This window comes from Ursus americanus, chromosome 15 (genome assembly GCF_024610735.1).
Source record: "Ursus americanus isolate L20-20 chromosome 15, mUrsAme1.1.p, whole genome shotgun sequence".
Taxonomy (NCBI): Eukaryota; Metazoa; Chordata; class Mammalia; order Carnivora; family Ursidae; genus Ursus; species Ursus americanus.
In genome coordinates, this window is record NC_142141.1 from 35,310,805 (window position 1) to 35,329,412 (window position 18,608).

Sequence of the window (18,608 nt, forward strand, 5' to 3'; positions counted from 1 at the left end):
CCGCCGCAAACGGGGAGCTCAGCGAGCGCATCCGTGCAGTAACAGGCAGTGGGCTCGCTCGCTCTCACTCACGACTTGTGGGGATTCTGTGTAACCGCAAACTTGGGCTTTGTGCCGTTCACAGCCTGGTCATGGGGGAGATACAGCTTTCCTTGAATGCGCCCATTCAGCGATGTTTTTCTCATGTGACGAATTGTGTTTGGGCTGTTTCCACTCACTGCAGTGCGAGTTGAATTTGGCAGAGACGCTAGTAAGTCGCCAGAAGCTGGCACGTCCGTCTGTACAGAAGTCAGAAGCTGGCACGTCCGTCTGTACAGAAGTCCAAGGGAGCTCCCCGATTCGTTCCCGATGCAGGCACGGGGCCCTGGCAGCCTGGGCTGCGGGCCTCCCTCCGGGCCTGAGCGAGGACTGCACTCCCCTCCTCGGCGGCGGACAGGACGGAGAGCCAGCGGCCGGATAGGCCGGGCACAGAGCGGGGCCCAGGGGAGGCCGTGGGGCTGCCAGGAGGCCTCTGCGCGGCCGCACCGTCTGGGAGGCGGCTCCAGGTCCGGGCGGGCTGCGGGCTCGTGGACCAGGACGCTCCTCCACGGCTGGGTTAGGCACACGACCATCCGAGGCAGGAGGCCTGAAGGCGGCCCCTTCTCAGCACGCGTGGAAGCGCGGTCCGGCCTGCATCTGGGGGAGCTGCCTTACGAAAGGGAGCCTGTGCTCTCAACACAAGCGGTCCCCCTCGGCTGGTTTTCCTCCCCTTAACTGCGGGGGGATCTCATGTCTCTCCTTGACTTTAGGCCTGCGCGGGTCAGACAAGGGCTTGTTGTATTGTCTGTTCTGGGAGGCACGGCCACCGATGACCCCGGGCGTGCCTGGGACCATCGCCGCTGTCTGGGCACGAGGGTGAAAGAGGATACCGTCCTGGCTCCCTGGCTCGGGGACCTTGAGGAGCACAACCCACCTCTCTGTGCCTTGGGTTTCTCCTCTCCCCAGTCAGGCTGGGCCCGGTGATATGGGGACAATACATTGGATAAGGCAAAACTCTAGTCTCCAAGATCTCGAGCCTTAGCAGGTTACAGAAGCAGGTTTCACAAGCTGCTCTAGCCTGAAAAAAGAACTCTTACACGAATCAAAGGTGAAAATAGATATGAACAACTGCCTGTTAGAAAAATAAAAAATGGGATCCACTTCGTCTATGGTTAGCCTTAACTTCTGCTAATGGTGGTAAGTACTAGTGTTTTATGAATTCTTCCAGCATTTCTCTCAAATTTCTTTTTCTAGGACAACTAGCCTCATTATGACCTTTGTGCAATATTTTACTGGGTCCAAATCAACAACCAGTGAGTACATCCATCAAAAATATAAAAATATGGGGGCACCTGGGTGGCTCAGCTGGTTAAGCGTCTGACTCTTGATTTCGGCTCAGGTGTTGATCTCAGGGTCATGAGATCAAGCCCCACATCAGGCTCCACAGTGGGCATGTAGCCTACTTGGGATTCTCTCTCTGCCTCTACCCCTCCCCTACTCACTTGCATGTACTCTCTCCGTATCTCTTCTCTCTTAAAAAAAAAATATATATACATATATATATATATGAAAATACAAAAATGATGAGTATGAGGTCCAACAGTGGGCAGACATGCTGATGGTGGAAGGGGAACAGCTGTACATGAGCAATGCCATTGCTTAACATCAGAACACTGACCAACTCTCATTGTGGGAAACGACACTTGGCCGAGTGGAATGGTAGACCTGGTGTCAATACTAAATTGATAGAGTCAGAGTTATACCTACTTTAGGCCTCTCACTCAGATCTCAAATGCAATCATGAATATGGAAAGTAACTGGAGGCTTCAAATGAGTGGCATTTAGACTTTACTAAAGAAACCAACCATTCTGAATCCCTGTGCCCACGCTTCCAGTGCCTGAGAGAAGAGTGGCCTTTGGCTGAGCACATGGAGAATCCCAGCAGTGACACATTGCTGTGTTTCCCTTCACGCCAGGCAAATTCTCTGTTCCCCTTCAATGAGAAAACATTCCACTGTGCTGTCCTTCAACATCCCATGATAATGAACATGATGTGTGGGTAGATTATTAAGGTTCCCCAGACCATAAAAGGGAAATTGAAAGAAACCACCACAGTGTCTCAATGCACGAGATGGAGAAGCATCCACTAAGTGGACGCAACCATGATTTGAACCAAGACAAGTGAAAAATCTATCCCAAATAATTCAAAGGCAAAATGATTATGAAATGAAGGATTTTCATAATTTAATTTGCTGTAGAAAAAGCCACAAGTGAAGCAACACAGGCCATCTTAAGTTACTCTCCAACATGGCGGGTCTAGGAAGAACCTCTGTTGGACAGAACACACAGTGCTTAGACTCATCTTTCCTTGTATTTCAGCACGGTACGAGCAAAGAGACAGGAAGCCACACTAGCAAGAAGAATGTTGCCAAACAATTACATCTTATTTAGGAAAATGTCTGGTGGACAGGGAAGAAAGAGGGAAGAGAACAAAGAAGGTTGATATTCATGGATTTTTGGAATCTAGGACTCAAGGACAGGCCCAGTAGCCTGCTTAGGGGATACAGCAGAAATGAGGAAATGATCTATTTCTTTAACGCATCTCGACCAACCTCACTGAACCAAAGCTGTCAGGTTACTTGGTCCCATACCCTCTTAACTAAAAACACAGAAATGTAATTGTTTTGAGTTGCTAAAACGTTTCCATATTGGGATTTTTGTGGATGTTATAAAAGACAAATCATGGTGTCAGAAAAGGATTTTTAGAATGTTGAGCAAAAAAAACCAAAACTTACCACCCAGATGACATTAGATGTTTTAATTCTACTGATTTCTATCTGAAAAACCATTTTTAATTCCTGATGATAAGCAAGGTTGTGGACACTCCATTGTAAATGCAAACACTGACGTGTAGAATTGATAGAAACTTTCAGGGACTCAGGGGCCCACGGCAAAGGTTCAGACCAGACTGAAAGACCAAAAACAAGATATGAATAACATTTAATAGGAACACAATTGAAAAGTCACAGATAATAAACTGGTCAATATCACCACTGTTTAGTTTTGAAAAATAATGCTCACATGTGCGTCTTAGAATCAGACATCTTGAAAGTCTGCAAGGGAATTTAGAAATCACTTGGTAAATAAAGAAAGTAAAGCCTAGATAAATGAAATGACTTGCCCAACAATACACAGCAAGCTAATCAATTGATAAACAGTAAAACAAAACAAAAGGATACTTTATTGGACAATCTAACTGGTTTAGAAATTTCCAGTCAGTAAGGCTATATAAAGAGGACTCTTGGCTATAAACTTCATATTTCTGGAAATAAAAAATGAGTTTTGTGCTTGAAAGTCAATATTTCATAGTTTAATAAATAACTATAAAGTGGGAGCATACCCTATCTCTAGACATGATTGCTTATATCTCAATGCACTAAACTTAAAAGACCTCTGGCAAGAATTTACTGAACTCTGTGCATGAGACCAGCAAGGCACTTAGTGTGAAATAAAATAATTGTGACAATGTTCTTAGTTCAAGGAAGGAACCCAGCTGGAGAGACACAGGGGCTCAGAATAGGTAAATTCATAGAGAGATGAAGAAGATTGGTGATTGCTGGGGGCTCAGGAGGGGAGCAATTGGGGGTAAGTGCTTCATGATTACAGAAGGTTTCCTTATGGGGTGATAAATGTTTTGGAACTACACAGAGGTGCTGGTTGCATATTCTAAATGTACCAAATGTCACTGATTTGTTCATTTTAATAAAAAAATGATGAATTTTATGTTATGTGAATTTCCCCTCAATAAAAATTTTTTTACATATACGTGATCATGATCAAAATGTTCAAATGATACAGAAATTGAGACACACCATCCTTCCAGCTCCATTCTCTCTCCATTGCCAAGTTTAAATCCTATGTTTTTCTCAACCTTTCCCACACACTTTAAAAAACCACACTAGATTGTGCATTCCATTTTATATTTTTTAAAGTACTTACGTTATTTTTAAAAAAGTTATGAAGGGAAGTAAAACTATAAAGTTAATACTCATTATTTCTGGATGGCAAGGCTGTGATTTTAACTTGCTTTTTTATACTTTTCTGTATTTTGTAAATGTTCTTCAGGAAACATGCATTACTTTCAGAACCCTATAATAGGCTAGATTTTACAAGAAATATTCTTCTAAGATCCCTGGTTCACCCCACTGTGATGATACTTCAAAATGCATAATTTAGTCTTCTGGGTCAATTTGCACCAAAAGGCTGGGCACCAGTTATTTTTCCAGGTTTATTTCCCACTGAAACTTAATCAGTTGGCATTTTGAGTCTTTTTTTTTTTTTTTTTGGCATTCCAATTCTTAATGAGCTTTGTTAGAGTGAATCATTTATCAGACCCCATCTGTACAAAGTTAAATGAAGTAGGTTGGAATTTCTGGACACTCAAAGCCCAAAACACGGTGGTCACTTTCTATTACTATTTGGTTAGAGATTTTTTTCTCCTTTGTGAATAAAATTTCTCAACTCTTTTTTAGTTAAAGGCACAGCCATTATTCATCCTCTCCTTAAACCAGTCAGTTGGGTGTGTCTTCCAAGCCTATGATGTAAGTTAACTGAAAGGATGTTTAGGGAGGTGAAATAGCAGGTCCCTTACAGAATAGCAGGAAATATTTTTAATAATTGTGGCACCAATTGCACAGAGAAGGCCGGGAGCCTGCAAAATCATCCCGGCTCTCCTAGCCCTCATTCCATTTCGTCTGGATAGTAGTTTGTTGCTGTCAGTCTCCCACTCTAGATGCAAACTGCCTGGAGGGCAGAAGCTGAGGCAGAGGCATCTTTGAATGGACTCTTGTCCCCAGCACTTGGCACAACCTCTTCCCCACAGCAGAAGCTGACCTCAAGTTACACAGACCCAGGATCTCCACAAGTCCTCAAGAGCACGACAAGCAACAGGTCACTAACACCTCTCCTCCTTGGCCTTCTCTTCTCCCCCGGGCTGCTTTTCTCAGCCCTTGTTTGAGCACCGATCACAGCGTGTTGTAGTAGCCTAGTCCGGGGTTTCTCCCTGAGGACTGTGAGCTAAACAAGGGTGGGACTAAGTCTTACTCAACTCTGTGAAACCAAGTCCAATAACACACCTGTCACAGTGTAGACATCCAGGGACTGCTTGCTAAATGAATGAGTCAACCACCAGCATCAACTGTATTTCTGGAAGCTCAAGAAAGCTACTGTGTGATGCTTTAGGTAAAAGAGGAACTCTATATTGACGTATGCTATCAGTGAGTGTTGAGTGACTCAGGTGGTTTGGAAAGACATCAGTCAGAAATAATTTGGTCAAAAGCAATTGAGGACTTCCTTGGGAAAGAGTGGGAAATGTCAAGGTAAAGTCAGAGGGACTAAGGGACCACACAGATTCTTAAGTCCCATTATTTTTCAGATGAGGAAACTGAGTTTAAAAAAAGGGAAGTGACCTTCCCAAACACATACAACTAGACCAGAACCCACGGTTCTTGGTCCTGGGCCCAGCTCTCTTTTTATAGTGGTGAGTGGGTGATCAGACAGCCCAGGGTTTAATCACAGACTCTCCCACTTTCCTCACCCAGGCTCTCTGTCTGGCCCCCAATGCTACTTAAGAAAATAAGTTCATTTATAAGTTGGGACATCACACAGCCATTAAATAGAATGTTAATTCTAAAAGAACATTTAAGATCAAAGGTAAAAACCCTCATCCTATGTTGTATTGTTTTTAAAAGTATATATGAAAGTATACATACTGAAATAGACATACTTTACCTGCATACACTTTTATATTTTACCTATATTTACATATCATAGTATAATTTCCCAGTATATATATTTACACTATATACAACATGCATACTTTAAACTATATACAGTTCAATAACTATATATACAGTATAAATATTCCCAGTATATATAGTATACCTTCAACTTCTATAAAAAAATCTACATATTTCCATCTCCATCTTGTTCTGTATGTACTAAGACAAGCGAATGGAAGAAAATAAACCAAATGCTATAGTCACGATCTCTGACTGAAGCAGACATGAGCCCAGCGCTAGTTGGAAGTGAGTCTGGGCTCTGTCTCGTGGGTCGGGAGAAACTAGGACGTCTGAACCCAGGTGTCAGCCCTGAGTCTGGCTGGGTCATCGTTTGAGTGGGGGTTTAGCAGGTGCTTGGCAGATGCTGCACAAATTGAGACAAGAAATCCAGGTGGTGTGAGGACAGAGACAGGATTACTTGGCAAAGCCAGCATGCTTAGCTGAGAAAGCTGGAAGCAGAAACAAAGATTGGTGGAGAGAGAAACAGGTAATGAATGCCTGATCTAAATAAAAGAAGCTGAAAGGGTCCATTCTTCACTGGAACTTCTGAGAACAGAGTGTCTCGTACGTAGAAGGCACATAGTCGATCGTCATTGGATCAGATAATGAGACTTCAGTAGGGAAGTGAGCTGTGCCAAAAGCTTGGAATGAAATGCCTCAGATTTTCTGGAGAGCCTGGAGCTGGAGGCATGGGTCTGTCTGAGAACCAGGGGATCTGGCTGGATGTAACCTTCCTATGGTACAGACGACCCCCTCAGCCCAGCCGTGTCACATTTAGCAAGTAAAACAGACAGGGTGAGGGGAATACATACGACAAGTGAGAAGTCCTAATTTCCATCTTTCAGCTCCAGATTAGGGAAGATTATCAACAAACTACGAATTTTAAGAAGCCAAAAAAGTAACATTGTGTCATATGCCCTGAACCTAAAAAAAATCGACCCAGACTTAAAGAATACCAGGCAGAGAACTGAGCTATTATCCAAACAAAATCGCCTTTTCATTTCCAAATATCTTTTCACAGATTTTTAAGGGAAATTGAGAACTTCTATGGGTTATTTCCTGCAAACATCACTTTCATGAATCCATGGAACGGAACTGTGTGAGTAATTTCTACAGCATATGCCTGCACTCTCTGTGACAAAGGGAGTTCAGCAAGGAATAAACACAGAATGAGGAAAATGTAAAGCTTTGTTAAACACAGGTGAAAGCAACACAAACCTTACAAACCAACAGACTCAAGCCTGAGTACCTTCAAACTGGTTCCACATAATATACAAAGTCATTATAAACATCTTATTGACACTATTTACAAAGTTGATTTATTGAAAAATACCCTCACTGGGAGAGAAGTTAAGTGACAAACACTATTTCTTTTTCCATAAATAGCATTTCAGTACTTAGCATATTATCTTGCAGCAAATAGCTTCTCAATGAATGTCGCTGAAGGACATCACGACTTGTTCTAACCTAGTGGCCAGCACTGGTCTGCTATATCCAACCCCCACACGGCAAGGTGCTGACGGAATTCCTCTGGAGATGCTACTCTCAATATATCTACCACGAAGTTCTGTGGGATTAGATCTGTTCCGGAGAACCCGGATGACCAGGGCACTGGCCAGGAAATGGGTTAAGGTGTGGCTTTATTATAATGAACTATCAAGACAATGAGCTATCAAAACAGTCAAAACTAAGGAAACCATTGCTACTCACCAATTCCAAGTAATTTCCAAACAAAAGACTCGGACAACTTTCCTCCAAAGCACCAATTACCTTGTGTTTTTTCTCTGCGTGATTTTTTTTCTTTCCTATTCTTCCCACTACTCACCTTCACTCTGGTAAGTTCTCAAGGACAGCGATGCCAAGAGGAATGTTGTCTGAAAGACTGAAAAGAGAGCCATAGGTTCTGGATTTCTGAAAAAGATAAATTATACAAAGGGAAATTTTTATTTAATTTTAGCTCTGAGCAGATGTCTTTGACCCCATTGTGGTAGACGATGGTATTAAGGGCTCCCATTCTTCTCTCCTTCCTCCACCCATGCCTCTTGTCACATGAGTTTGGAGTCCCCCCTTGCCTCCCAAAGAGTATATTTTCCTGCTCCAGGACACTTGCTGAGGCAGAAGCCATGGTGTGCCCGCTTGGAGCCTAGGCCTCAAAAGACCCGGTGTAATTCTGCTTGCTCTTTTGTGTTTCCACCTTTGGCATGAAAAGAGCATTTCTGGGCTACCCTCCTGGACCCAGGAGGAAAAGGAGCAACAGGGGAGGCAGCACTGAGTCACCATGGCTGCGCCCCCCCCAACCCCCCCCCCCACCCCGCCCCGGGGCCAGCCTAGGTCAGCCAGCAGCCGGCTAAGAGCAGCCCATCCCAGATGTGGGAGCCATGAATGCTCACTGCTGTGTGCCACAGAGGCCGTGTGGCAATAGAGAAGTGGCCTACCAATTTCCTCAAACCAAGCAAAGGTTAGTAAAGAAAGATAAAGCAAAGAAACAGAAATGAAACATAAAAATAGACCATGGTTTCAGAAAAACTAAATTTGAATTAATTACTTAGAGAGGAGTCATCTTCACTCTTCCCTGTCTCTCTCATTAAAATTTCACCAACGAAAACCCAGCACATTCCATTTAAAGAGATAGGCAGTGTTTCATTGTTCAAAATAATTTCCGGTTTTCCTCGATTTAGAGGAGGGTTGTAAACGGCAGGTCAAAGAGCTTCACTGATTCATCGGGTCCTTCGACCACAGGACAATCTGAGGGTACAAAGAGTGAACCTAGATGACCTCAAGGAGGCTAATTCATTCTTAATTTAATACTAAGTGTGTTAGTCAAGGGAAGCCCTGAGTTTCACTTTTCTACTTCAAAGTCTGACTCATTCCATTGACAGGCAATGAAACTGTTCAGAGTCCATTTCGCCTGTCTAGCCACCTGGCCTTCACCAAAAGCCAGGAACTTGGTGAACCAGTTCATCCCTTTTCATTGCCCACCACTAACTTGGAACAACAGCGAAGGCATAAAGAGAATACAGCCAGCCGTTAAATTATTCTAGGGCAGTCAAATCTGCTCACACCAGAGCCCAGTTGCCCGCAGAAGCAAACATCTGCAAACGACAGCTTGTACTCATGGGCCTTTCAGCCTGCTTTCTACTACTTCTGTCTTTGGCAAACAGGTCATTCATACCTCTCTAAAATCTCTACTTACAACTTGAGATAGGTTCCTATTACAAGGAAATATCAAAGCCAAGGAGAAAATGAATTTGAGAGAAAGTCGTTCCTGCTTAGAACCCAAGGCAAGGGAAAGAAAAAGGCCAACATGGAGCATGTGACTCTCAGTGCACGACTGACCCATCCTAGTCTACGCAGACAGGATCCTATCCTAACACTGACCTAGGCTGAGGAGCGCAAGGTCCTTCTCTGTAAGGACATCTCATCCCGTAAATTGAAAAGTAGATGATTCAGGGAGTGATGTAGGTGGTCTCGTGTTCTCTGTAGGAAAGGGCTACTTATTTTAAAATGTTTTTCAAATTTTGGAGTTCAGGTAAATCAAATATCTTACGTGTCACAAACTTTAAACAAATTTATAGGCACAGAGAAACTTAAAACTAAAAGTTAGGAGCCACCTATGAATTAAGGGTCACCAGAAATTAAAGAATAAAAGTTGTCATGTAACAAAATCTAGAAACAGGAGTCTTTACAAAGGACTTGTTTCTATGGTCTGGGGATCACAGGGAGTCCTTGAGACGCCTCGGGACAGTCTTGTCTGGAAGTCCCGCCCTTCCCCACTGCCTCCCACACCCGAGGCAGGTTGTGAATCTGAGGAGGTTATCGTCAGAATGAGAGTCAGCAGCTGGAAGAACATTCTGGAGACATGCATGTCAGCCTTTGGGAAATGCCACATGAACAGTTCTCCTAATGCCCCAGAGCCTGATGCTTTAGGAAGAACACGGGCACCCAGGGCTCTGAGCCAGCTGCTTCCAAGCCCCAGGAGACTGATCACATGGCCCATGTGAACCCCTCCTCCCCTCCCCTGTAAATATGCCTCTAGTTACCCTGTGCCCTGTGCAAATCCATGACATTCAGGGCGAAGCAAGGCCTTCCTGCATCACCTGGAGGACAAGGTGGAGGGCGGAATGGGCTGTGAGCTCCTTCTGAGTGGCCAGCAGCTCTGGCATGTTCTTCCAGGAGCACTGGGGGCTCCAAGTGGGGGCCACTTTTCCTGCACAACTCGGTCTCGGACAGGACAAGGCCACCGTGCCCTCTCCTTCTCTCATAGGGCTCTCTCTCCCTACAACTGTCCGTGAGGAGCACTGCCACTGCTGTGGCCAGTAAGAAAAGGAAGTCGGGGGGGGGGGGCGCCTGGGTGGCACAGCGGTTAAGCGTCTGCCTTCGGCTCAGGGCGTGATCTCGGCGTTATGGGATCGAGCCCCACATCAGGCTCCTCCGCTATGAGCCTGCTTCTTCCTCTCCCACTCCCCCTGCTTGTGTTCCCTCCCTTGCTGGCTGTCTCTATCTCTGTCAAATAAATGAATAAAATCTTTAAAAAAAAAAAAAGAAGAAAGAAAAGGAAGTCAGGGAAGGACGAAGTGGCAGGATTTAGAAAGGCAAAAACTATGTTCCCCCCTCGCTCACATTTCTTAGTCCTATGCCTAACTTGGTTCTTTATTTCCATTTTTCAGATCTCCATCATTCCCAACCAGACTACGAGCTGCTTGAGGACAGGCCTGGATCTCAGTCCCCACCGTCTACCACCGTCCCAGGACATAGTTACTACCCAGTAAATACCTCGTAAATGAATAAAAATTTGTACCAAATTTTCTCACATTCATTCTTCTTTGCTTTCAATTTAATTTTATTAAATAGACTCCTTTTTCAGGCCCTTCCACTTTTTCTGTTGCCAAATATTGCCTAATTCATAGTCTTTCATTGACATGTCTTCTCTGTGGAGAAAAAGGGAGGGGAGAAAAGAAAAAGTGCCCGCTCATTCTCATTCAAATCTCGTCTCTGTGCAGAACGAAGACACCTTCGAGTGTCCCTCGGTACAAACACTACATGCCCAACAAAACACAGCTTTCGCCAGGGGTAGGAGCCTGCCCTTCTTCACTAGAACTTCTAGTTCCGTCATTACTGAAATATTTATTCCTGGGAAGTTTCCTCACCATAAATAATCCCCTTGAGGAGCAACATGACCAGTCCCTTGCTTCCCAAGAACTTGGGTGTGCTGCCAAAAGCGGCAGAATTGGCTAGGTGCCTCCTGACATCATATGCAAATCCTAGTTTAAAGAAAGAAGTTGTTCATCCCAGGACGTGTGCTGGGGTGTGTGCTCCCTGTGAGAGAGTTCTGTGCGGCAGCACCAAGGGCAGCACGTTCCCCACCTTGCCCAGATCCATGTATCTTTCTTCGTTTTTTTATGAGCCCTGCTACTTGTCTTGGGGGGCCCCCTCGAAAGGGACGGATCACCTGGAAGGCTTCACTCCCATTCCACCACCCCTTCCTCCTAGAGAAAGTTTCATGCACACCTTCCCCTCTGTCTAGACCTACCCGGGTAAGTGTTTCTACCAGTTTTGTAAGGTCATCCCTTACTTATGAGGCTGAATTGGCTTACACACAGCCGATTTTCTTTTCTTAAGCAGTATTCAGTTAGATTCCTGGACCTTGGGACTCTAGCTAGCGTTCAAGCTTAGTCTCTGAAGTGCTCAACGAAGCCAAAGGAAGGAAGAGAAAACCTCGATCCGAGGAATATTCTGGACCCAAAGAATACATAGGAATTTAGTATATGCTAATGATAATATTTTAAATCACCAGAGAAGAGACTGATTATTCCCCTCAAATCCTACTGGAACGATAACCTGGACATTTGTGGGAAAAGAAAGCCGTAATAGTCAAGGTTGAGGGTCAAATCACTACTCCGGCACTAAATAATCGTATCACCATGGACAAGGTACTTTACCCATTTAAGCTCAGTTCCTTTTTCTGTAAAATGAGAATAAAGAACCTACCTCATAGGATTGGTATGAGGATTAAATGAGATTATGAGAAACTATACATAGAAAATCCAATTAATGTTAATTTTTATCATTATTGCTATTGCCTCACTCCCTTCAACAAAATAAATTTCAGATGAACAAAGATATAAATGCAAGAAAAAGAATCATTAAAATTATTAGAATATTTGTATAATCTGTTTTAGCATGATATGAAACCTAGAAGCAATAAAGATTGTACAATGATTAAATGAACATTGCAAAACATTTTAGTGCTATAATTGGCCCAGCAAGAAACTGGGAACAATAGTTTGAATACTTATGTCAAAGTGTTACTATCCCCTAAAATACAAAGAGCTCTTAGAAATTAGAAATCAATCAAAAACAGACAAACAACCCTGTAGAAAAACCAGCAGATGATATGAATATGTAATTCACAAAAAAGGAAATACCAATAACTAAAAGGGAATAAGGAAAAACTAGGCAATATCACTGATAAGTAAATGAGTGCAAATTATAATAGTAGTTTGCATGTCTGCATGTGTGTCCGTGTGGTGCCCAGTTGGCAAAGCCTAAAAAGGTTTGACCACCTCGCACTGGTAAGAGTCTGAGGAAGTAAGCATTGTTACTCACTGACAGTCGAAAAGGACGACATTATCAAGGTCATTTTGGCAATAACTATTAAAATTTCAGGGTGCATTCTCTTTGATCCAGAAATCCTATTTCTGGAATTTTGTCTTATACATGGTATGCTTATATATGTGTGTCTGTACACAAAAATTATCTATTTTAAAGAATACTATTATAGAATTATTAATATTTAGGAAAAATGAAAACAATCCAAATATCTGTGAAAAAGAATCTGAAAATTTAATTATGGAGCATTTCTACAAAGGAAAACTATGAAACGGTCCAAAGGATGAAACAGATCTATGTGCTGCTCGGAAAGAATATCCAAAAAATACTGAGGGAAAAAGCAAGTTGCAGAACAGCGTGTGCACACAAACACCTCTGGGACACAGGTGTGCAACCGTGCAACTGTGCCACTTAGTACTCTCTTTAGAAGGATCTGCCGCAGGAATGTACCTACCTGACAGCTTCCCCTGCCGCACTTTTGGATCTACTGCACATTCATACCCAAGCCCACAGTCCCTGCAGGCTGCGTCCAGCCAACGATCAAACCAAACCTTTTCTGCCCAACATGGGACTCCTCTAATCAGCAATGTTTGATCGAAGTCTCCCCACTGACTTGGGCAAAACATTCTCAGAACTGCGTTGCAGGTGGAAGCCCTCTTCCCTGTCACCTTGCATCAGGTTTGCCTCCTCCTGCTCCCTTGTCCCTTCGCCCCTCGCCAGGACTTCCTGCCCGGATCTCTTGCACATCTGTTTTGCCTTGTTGTCTTCTACTTTAAGGATCCAAACTAGCCCCAAAAGACACAACAAGCTATGAACACTTTATAAATTTAGAGATGGGACGGGGTAAGGGAGGTGAGCAGGATGAGGGAAATTATGGTTAACTCTCTCACGTTATGTAATTCTGCAACATAAAGTGTCCTTTAAAACGTGTGTGTTTTACGTATATTTATGAATGCAAGTAGTTGCAATCCTATTATTTTCATATTTAAACCATATACCCCAACAGGGTTAAATTAGCTGACAGTATTTTGTGATTCAAATCCAACCCATAGGCCTAAAAAACAGTTGGAATTTTTTAGGTACTGGATCAGCCTATGAGCACGTCATGTGTTTCTGTACAAAAATGTGACCTCTCAGGTCCTGAGAGAATACAGGCACTTTAAAAATGCATTTTCAGGGGCTCCTGGGTGGCTCAGTTAGCTAAGCACCCAACTCTTGGTTTCAGCTCAGGTCACGATTTCAGGGTCACAAGATCGAGCCCTACCCCCACCCCTCTGCACTAGGTGTGGAGCCTGCTTAAGATTCCCTCCCTCTCCTTCTGCTCTCCCCCCGCCCACCAAATTAGCATTTTCAAATACAGGAAGTAATCATTGTCCTGGGTAGAAAGACATACTGCCATTCCCTTCTGACAGACCAGCATACTAGGGTATGTGAAGCTACCTTGTTCGAAGTCCCCCATCGGGAAGCCTGGGAGTGGAAAGAGGTGAGCAAGAGATCACATGAGGTGGAAACATTTACTCACACTAGTGTAGCTTCTGCTCATTTACAACTTCTCAAGTGCTGGCACACACTGTGTTCTCACACAGTGGGACCTGATTCCATGTTTTCCAAGAGTTCTTTGATCTTACATTTTCCCACGTGTGCCTTACATCTTACATTTTTCTATGTGGTAAGACACTTGAAATTATGGCTTTTCTTTTAGTTGACTTTAGATTTGACACTCCACCTGGACAGATTTTATGTGGCTGGCTTCGTCTGAAAACAAGTTTTAAATAATCCAGATCGTTAATTGCCTCAATGATTTCAGATCTAAGACTAGAACTTGGTATCATATTTAGCGCTCTCACTAACCCTCTTTCCTCTGAAAGAAGAAGAAGGAGGAAGAGGAGAAGGGAGGAGGGGAAGGGAGAGGAAGGGAGGGAGGGAGGAAGGAAACAACACAACTATAGTTTAGTTCTTGAGCATGTAATATTAAAAGAAAGCACTTTACAAGTCCTATCGACCACATGTAATCTAATAGGAAGTAGTATTACTAGCAGCATGATTTTAAAGACCAGTGAAAGACTATGTACTCAAAGTGTGAATGAAGACATCACCCAAGGACTGCTGGAAATGCAAAATCTGAGATCACACCTTAGATCTACCGACTAAAAGTCTGCACTTAAACAAGATCCCTAGGTGATTTCACAGGCACACTGAAGTGCGAGAAGCATTACTATATTCAATATCTATTACATATCTTTGTCTCCTAGGATCCTATTGATACGTAATGGAAGGATCCACTGGTTCCTTCTATGATGAAGTGCACTGCAGAGGCCAGAGTAAGATATGAAAGTCAGTATGAAAATGACCCTGGCTAGCACGAACTGGACGCTAACTGTCTGCCAGGGGCTTTGCGATGCCATTTACGTGAATTTATTAACTGAGTCCTCACAAGAGTCTTATGGAAGAAATTCTGTTATTATCCTCATACACGGATGAGGAAATGAGGGCTAAGAAGGTTAAAAGTAACTTTGACCTAGGATGACATAATAAATCAAGAACTTGAAGCCAGGGGAGTCAGTCTGCAAAGCATGGCGCTTTCCCACCTCATACAGCTTCCTCCATCCTTGGAGTTCTCACCACAATGGACTTTAAGGCATAAAGAATCATTAACAGTTAGAAACCCAAGAAATCCTAACAAAAATTCCAACAGGATTTTTAAGACTTGACAAGCTATTTGTAAAGTTTATACAAAAGAGAAAATGTACAAGAATCATTTCAAAAGAAGTTTTTGGAAAAATATACAAATATACATGACTAGATAGAAAAACAAAGCCGTAGTGTTTAACACAGGGTGGTACTGGCATAAGAAGAGACGAAACTGATCAATGAAACAGAACAGAGTCCTGAAATAGCCTCTTGTATGAATAGGAATTTAGTTTACTACAAAAACAGAATTTCAAGTGAGTTGGAAAAAAGACAGTTACTTAAAGAAATGGTGTCAGGTGAACTTCCTACTTTAGAAAGAAATTAAGTTAGATCCTTACCTTTCACTTCATACAGAAATCTGGTATTGTAAAGAGCTAACTATACATATCAAAATAATAAAAGTATTAGAAGAAATAAGATAATTTTAAAAATAATTTTTAGGTGAAAAAGATCTCCCTAAGCTAGACGAAGCACAAAAATCCTAAGATTGCAGGGGCACCTGGGTGGCTCAGTCGGTTAAGCGAATGACCCTTGGTTTCGGCTCAGGTCATGATCACAGGGTCGTGAGATGGAGCCCCGTGTAGGGCTCTGAGCTCAGCGCAGCATCTGACTTGAGATTCTCTCCCTTACCCCACGCCTCTCCCACTGCTTGCTCTAGATCTCTCTCTCTAAAATAAAAATAAAATCTTTTAAAAAAATCATAAGATTGCAGAGTTGATTACACAAATATTTAAAATGTCTGTGAAGCAAAAGATAGTTAAAAACAAAAGCATCATGAATGGATAAGCAAAATGTGGTAAATGCATACAATGGAATATTATTCATTCTTAAAAAGGAAAAAAATTCTGACACCTGCTGAACATGGATGGTCTTGAGGACAATGTGCTAAGTGAAATAAGTCAGTCACAAAAAGACAAGTGCTTTATGATTCCTCTATTCATATGAGGTACCTGGAGTAGCCAAATTCATAGTGACAGAAAGTAGAATGCTGGTTGCCAGGGGCGGGGGTCTGGGGGAATGGGGAGTTCCTGTTGAATGGGCACAGAGTGTCAGTTTTGCAAGATGGAAAGAGTTCTAGAGATGAACGTCGGCAATGGCTGCACAGTACTATGAGTGTGTTTAACAACACCGACCTGTATGCTTAAAAATGATTAACATGGTAAATTTTATATTATGTATTTTACCACAAAAAAGTTGGTTGAAAAAAAAAAGGGCATCACACTAGAAGAAATATTTAAATCATCTACAACAGACAAAGGACTAAGAACCTGAATAGGTACAGAGCTTCTGTAATAAACAGGAATCAGAAAAGGCAACTCAATAGAAAAACGAGCAAAAGACAGGAACAGGTAATTCACAGAAGACACACATGAGCCATGAACATTAAGAGACATTAAACTGCAATAGTAATCAGCAAAATGCAAATTAAAATGCCATATCGGGTTTCACTCATTTACCAGATTTAAAAATTTAAATAAAAAAGCAAAAAGATAACGGCTGATGGTAGGAAGGATGATGGAAATGGATTCTCATGCACTGATTTTAAATTAGTACCTGGGGTGGGGGTAGTGTTATGATTTGAAGGATTGTATCTATCAAGTGGAAAAATGGACCAACCCTTTGACCCTAGAGCTCTATTTCACAGGAATATTCAGGCTGACGCACAAAGATGAATGCACAGTGTTTTCTGAAGCACTGTTGCTAATGCTGACAAATTTTAAACCATCTGAATGTCCATTAATAAGGGAAAAATGGATAAATTATATTTCTGATTTAGAATAACTTGTGGCCTTTAACAAAAGCGTTTGTACTAACATGGGAAAATCTCTAAGACTTGGAAAATGAAAAAGTAAGCTAAATAATGTATCTCATTTATATCTATTAAGATAATATGTATGAATACACATTATGCAAATGTATAGAAAAGTAAACAAAATCTCGGAATGGTATTTACCAAACTTCACCTTCCCTCTTCTGAGTGGGAGTAGGCGTGACCATGGTAGTTCTACATTTCATTCCATATGCTTCTCTATTTTTTTTAATAAGAACTTATTCAGTTATTATTTGTATTATTTCTAAAACATGAAAATGAAATTCGGACAACCTGGAATAAATAAATGCTGAAAAACTAGTACACTTGACCCTTGAACAACGTGGGTTTAAACTGCACAGGTCTACTCATACCCGGATTTTTTTCAATAAATACAATACAGAACTGTAAGTGTATTTTCTCTTCCTTATGACGCTCTTACAACATCTCCCTTTCTCTAGCTTACTTCGTTGTAAACACGGAGTATATAATACGTATACAAAACAAAACTCTTTGTGTTATCAGTAAGGCTTCTGGTCAACAGTAGGCTACTGGTAGTTAAGTTTTGGGGGAGACAAAAGTTACATGCAGATTTTTAGGCACTCGTAACCCCCGCGTTGCTCCAGGGCCAACTGTAGAGCTAAAATGAGAAGGGAAGAAAGGCTGTGAAGCCAGTAACAGGGTTGCTGGGAAAGAGATGCTCACTTTATGTAAATACAAAGAAGCCTGCTTGGAGGGAGAGATATTTCTGAGAATATTCTGTTTATGTTTTCCCATTTCCCTTTTTTTTTTTTTTTTTTTTTTTTTAAATCAAGGAGGGCTTCCCTCTCCAGGGAAAGGAGGGCCAGGTCTTACTGTTCCTGTAAGTGAGCAAGATGACAGTCGCTCAGATTTCCTTCTACTGGAGCCAACAATGCCCCAGCCCAGTTCCCACAAGGAAAACATACTCCTTCCTCTTGTGAAAGCATATTACCACTGATCTCTCTTTCAAAACCATAGTAGTTTTCCTAACGTGGTTCCTTTTTCAGGACAGAAGGGTTACAAGGAACATCAGAGAGTCTGGAACACCTCCACACCCCTCTGTAGGTGTTCCTGGTCTTTCAGGTTAAAGAAAGGGGTAGAAGAAGAGAGCCAGCGTGTAAGGAAGTATTTTCCCTCATGTGGCCCGAGTCCTGTCGGACACTGTCAGGCTGGCCTTTGATACAAAACGCTCAGACACGTTCGCTGGGACAACAAGAGGCAGGACTGGGACCATGATGTAAGTCACCAGGAGGCAAGTTACAGCTGAGAATTAACTTTGTCCAGCAATCAAATATTAGGTGGTGAGCTCCCTGCCAGTATTGGCTTCTAAGACTTCTGAATGCTACCAAGGCAAACACAAACTGAGCCTAACCTGAAGATTCTAAATAGGTACGTGGGAGTCCAGTGCTTTAAAAAGATCCACGATTGATTCTGAGGCGCATTTCAGTCTGGGGCCCTTCAGCCTCAAGGGTGTCTGAGTGCATTTTCAAGCAGCTCAGGAGAGAGACAAAGGAGGGCGGTAATGAAGCACCACCCCCAGGACCACTCCAAAGAGGGTCCTAGAGTTGGGGGCACAACATAGTGCTTATAACCAGACGCCAAAGCCAATCACCTGTTCC

General features: G+C 42.6%; 1 protein-coding gene across 3 annotated transcripts in view; it reads right to left on the reverse strand.

The window, feature by feature from the left end:
* The window catches only part of OSMR (oncostatin M receptor), a 49,295-nt gene that overhangs the window by 29,268 nt on the left and 1,419 nt on the right, over positions 1–18,608 (reverse strand). For 2 of the 3 annotated variants that reach the window (XM_045787304.2, XM_045787303.2), the window contains exons 2-3: positions 7,684–7,769; positions 2,814–2,986 (exon numbers count right to left, since the gene is read on the reverse strand). In XM_045787304.2, the coding sequence (XP_045643260.1) occupies positions 2,814–2,986; positions 7,684–7,756 (246 nt within the window). In that variant the 5' untranslated portion in view covers positions 7,757–7,769. Of the gene's footprint in view, positions 1–2,813; positions 2,987–7,683; positions 7,770–18,608 lie in introns of those variants that run through there. The other variant, XM_045787305.2, reaches the window with a different exon arrangement.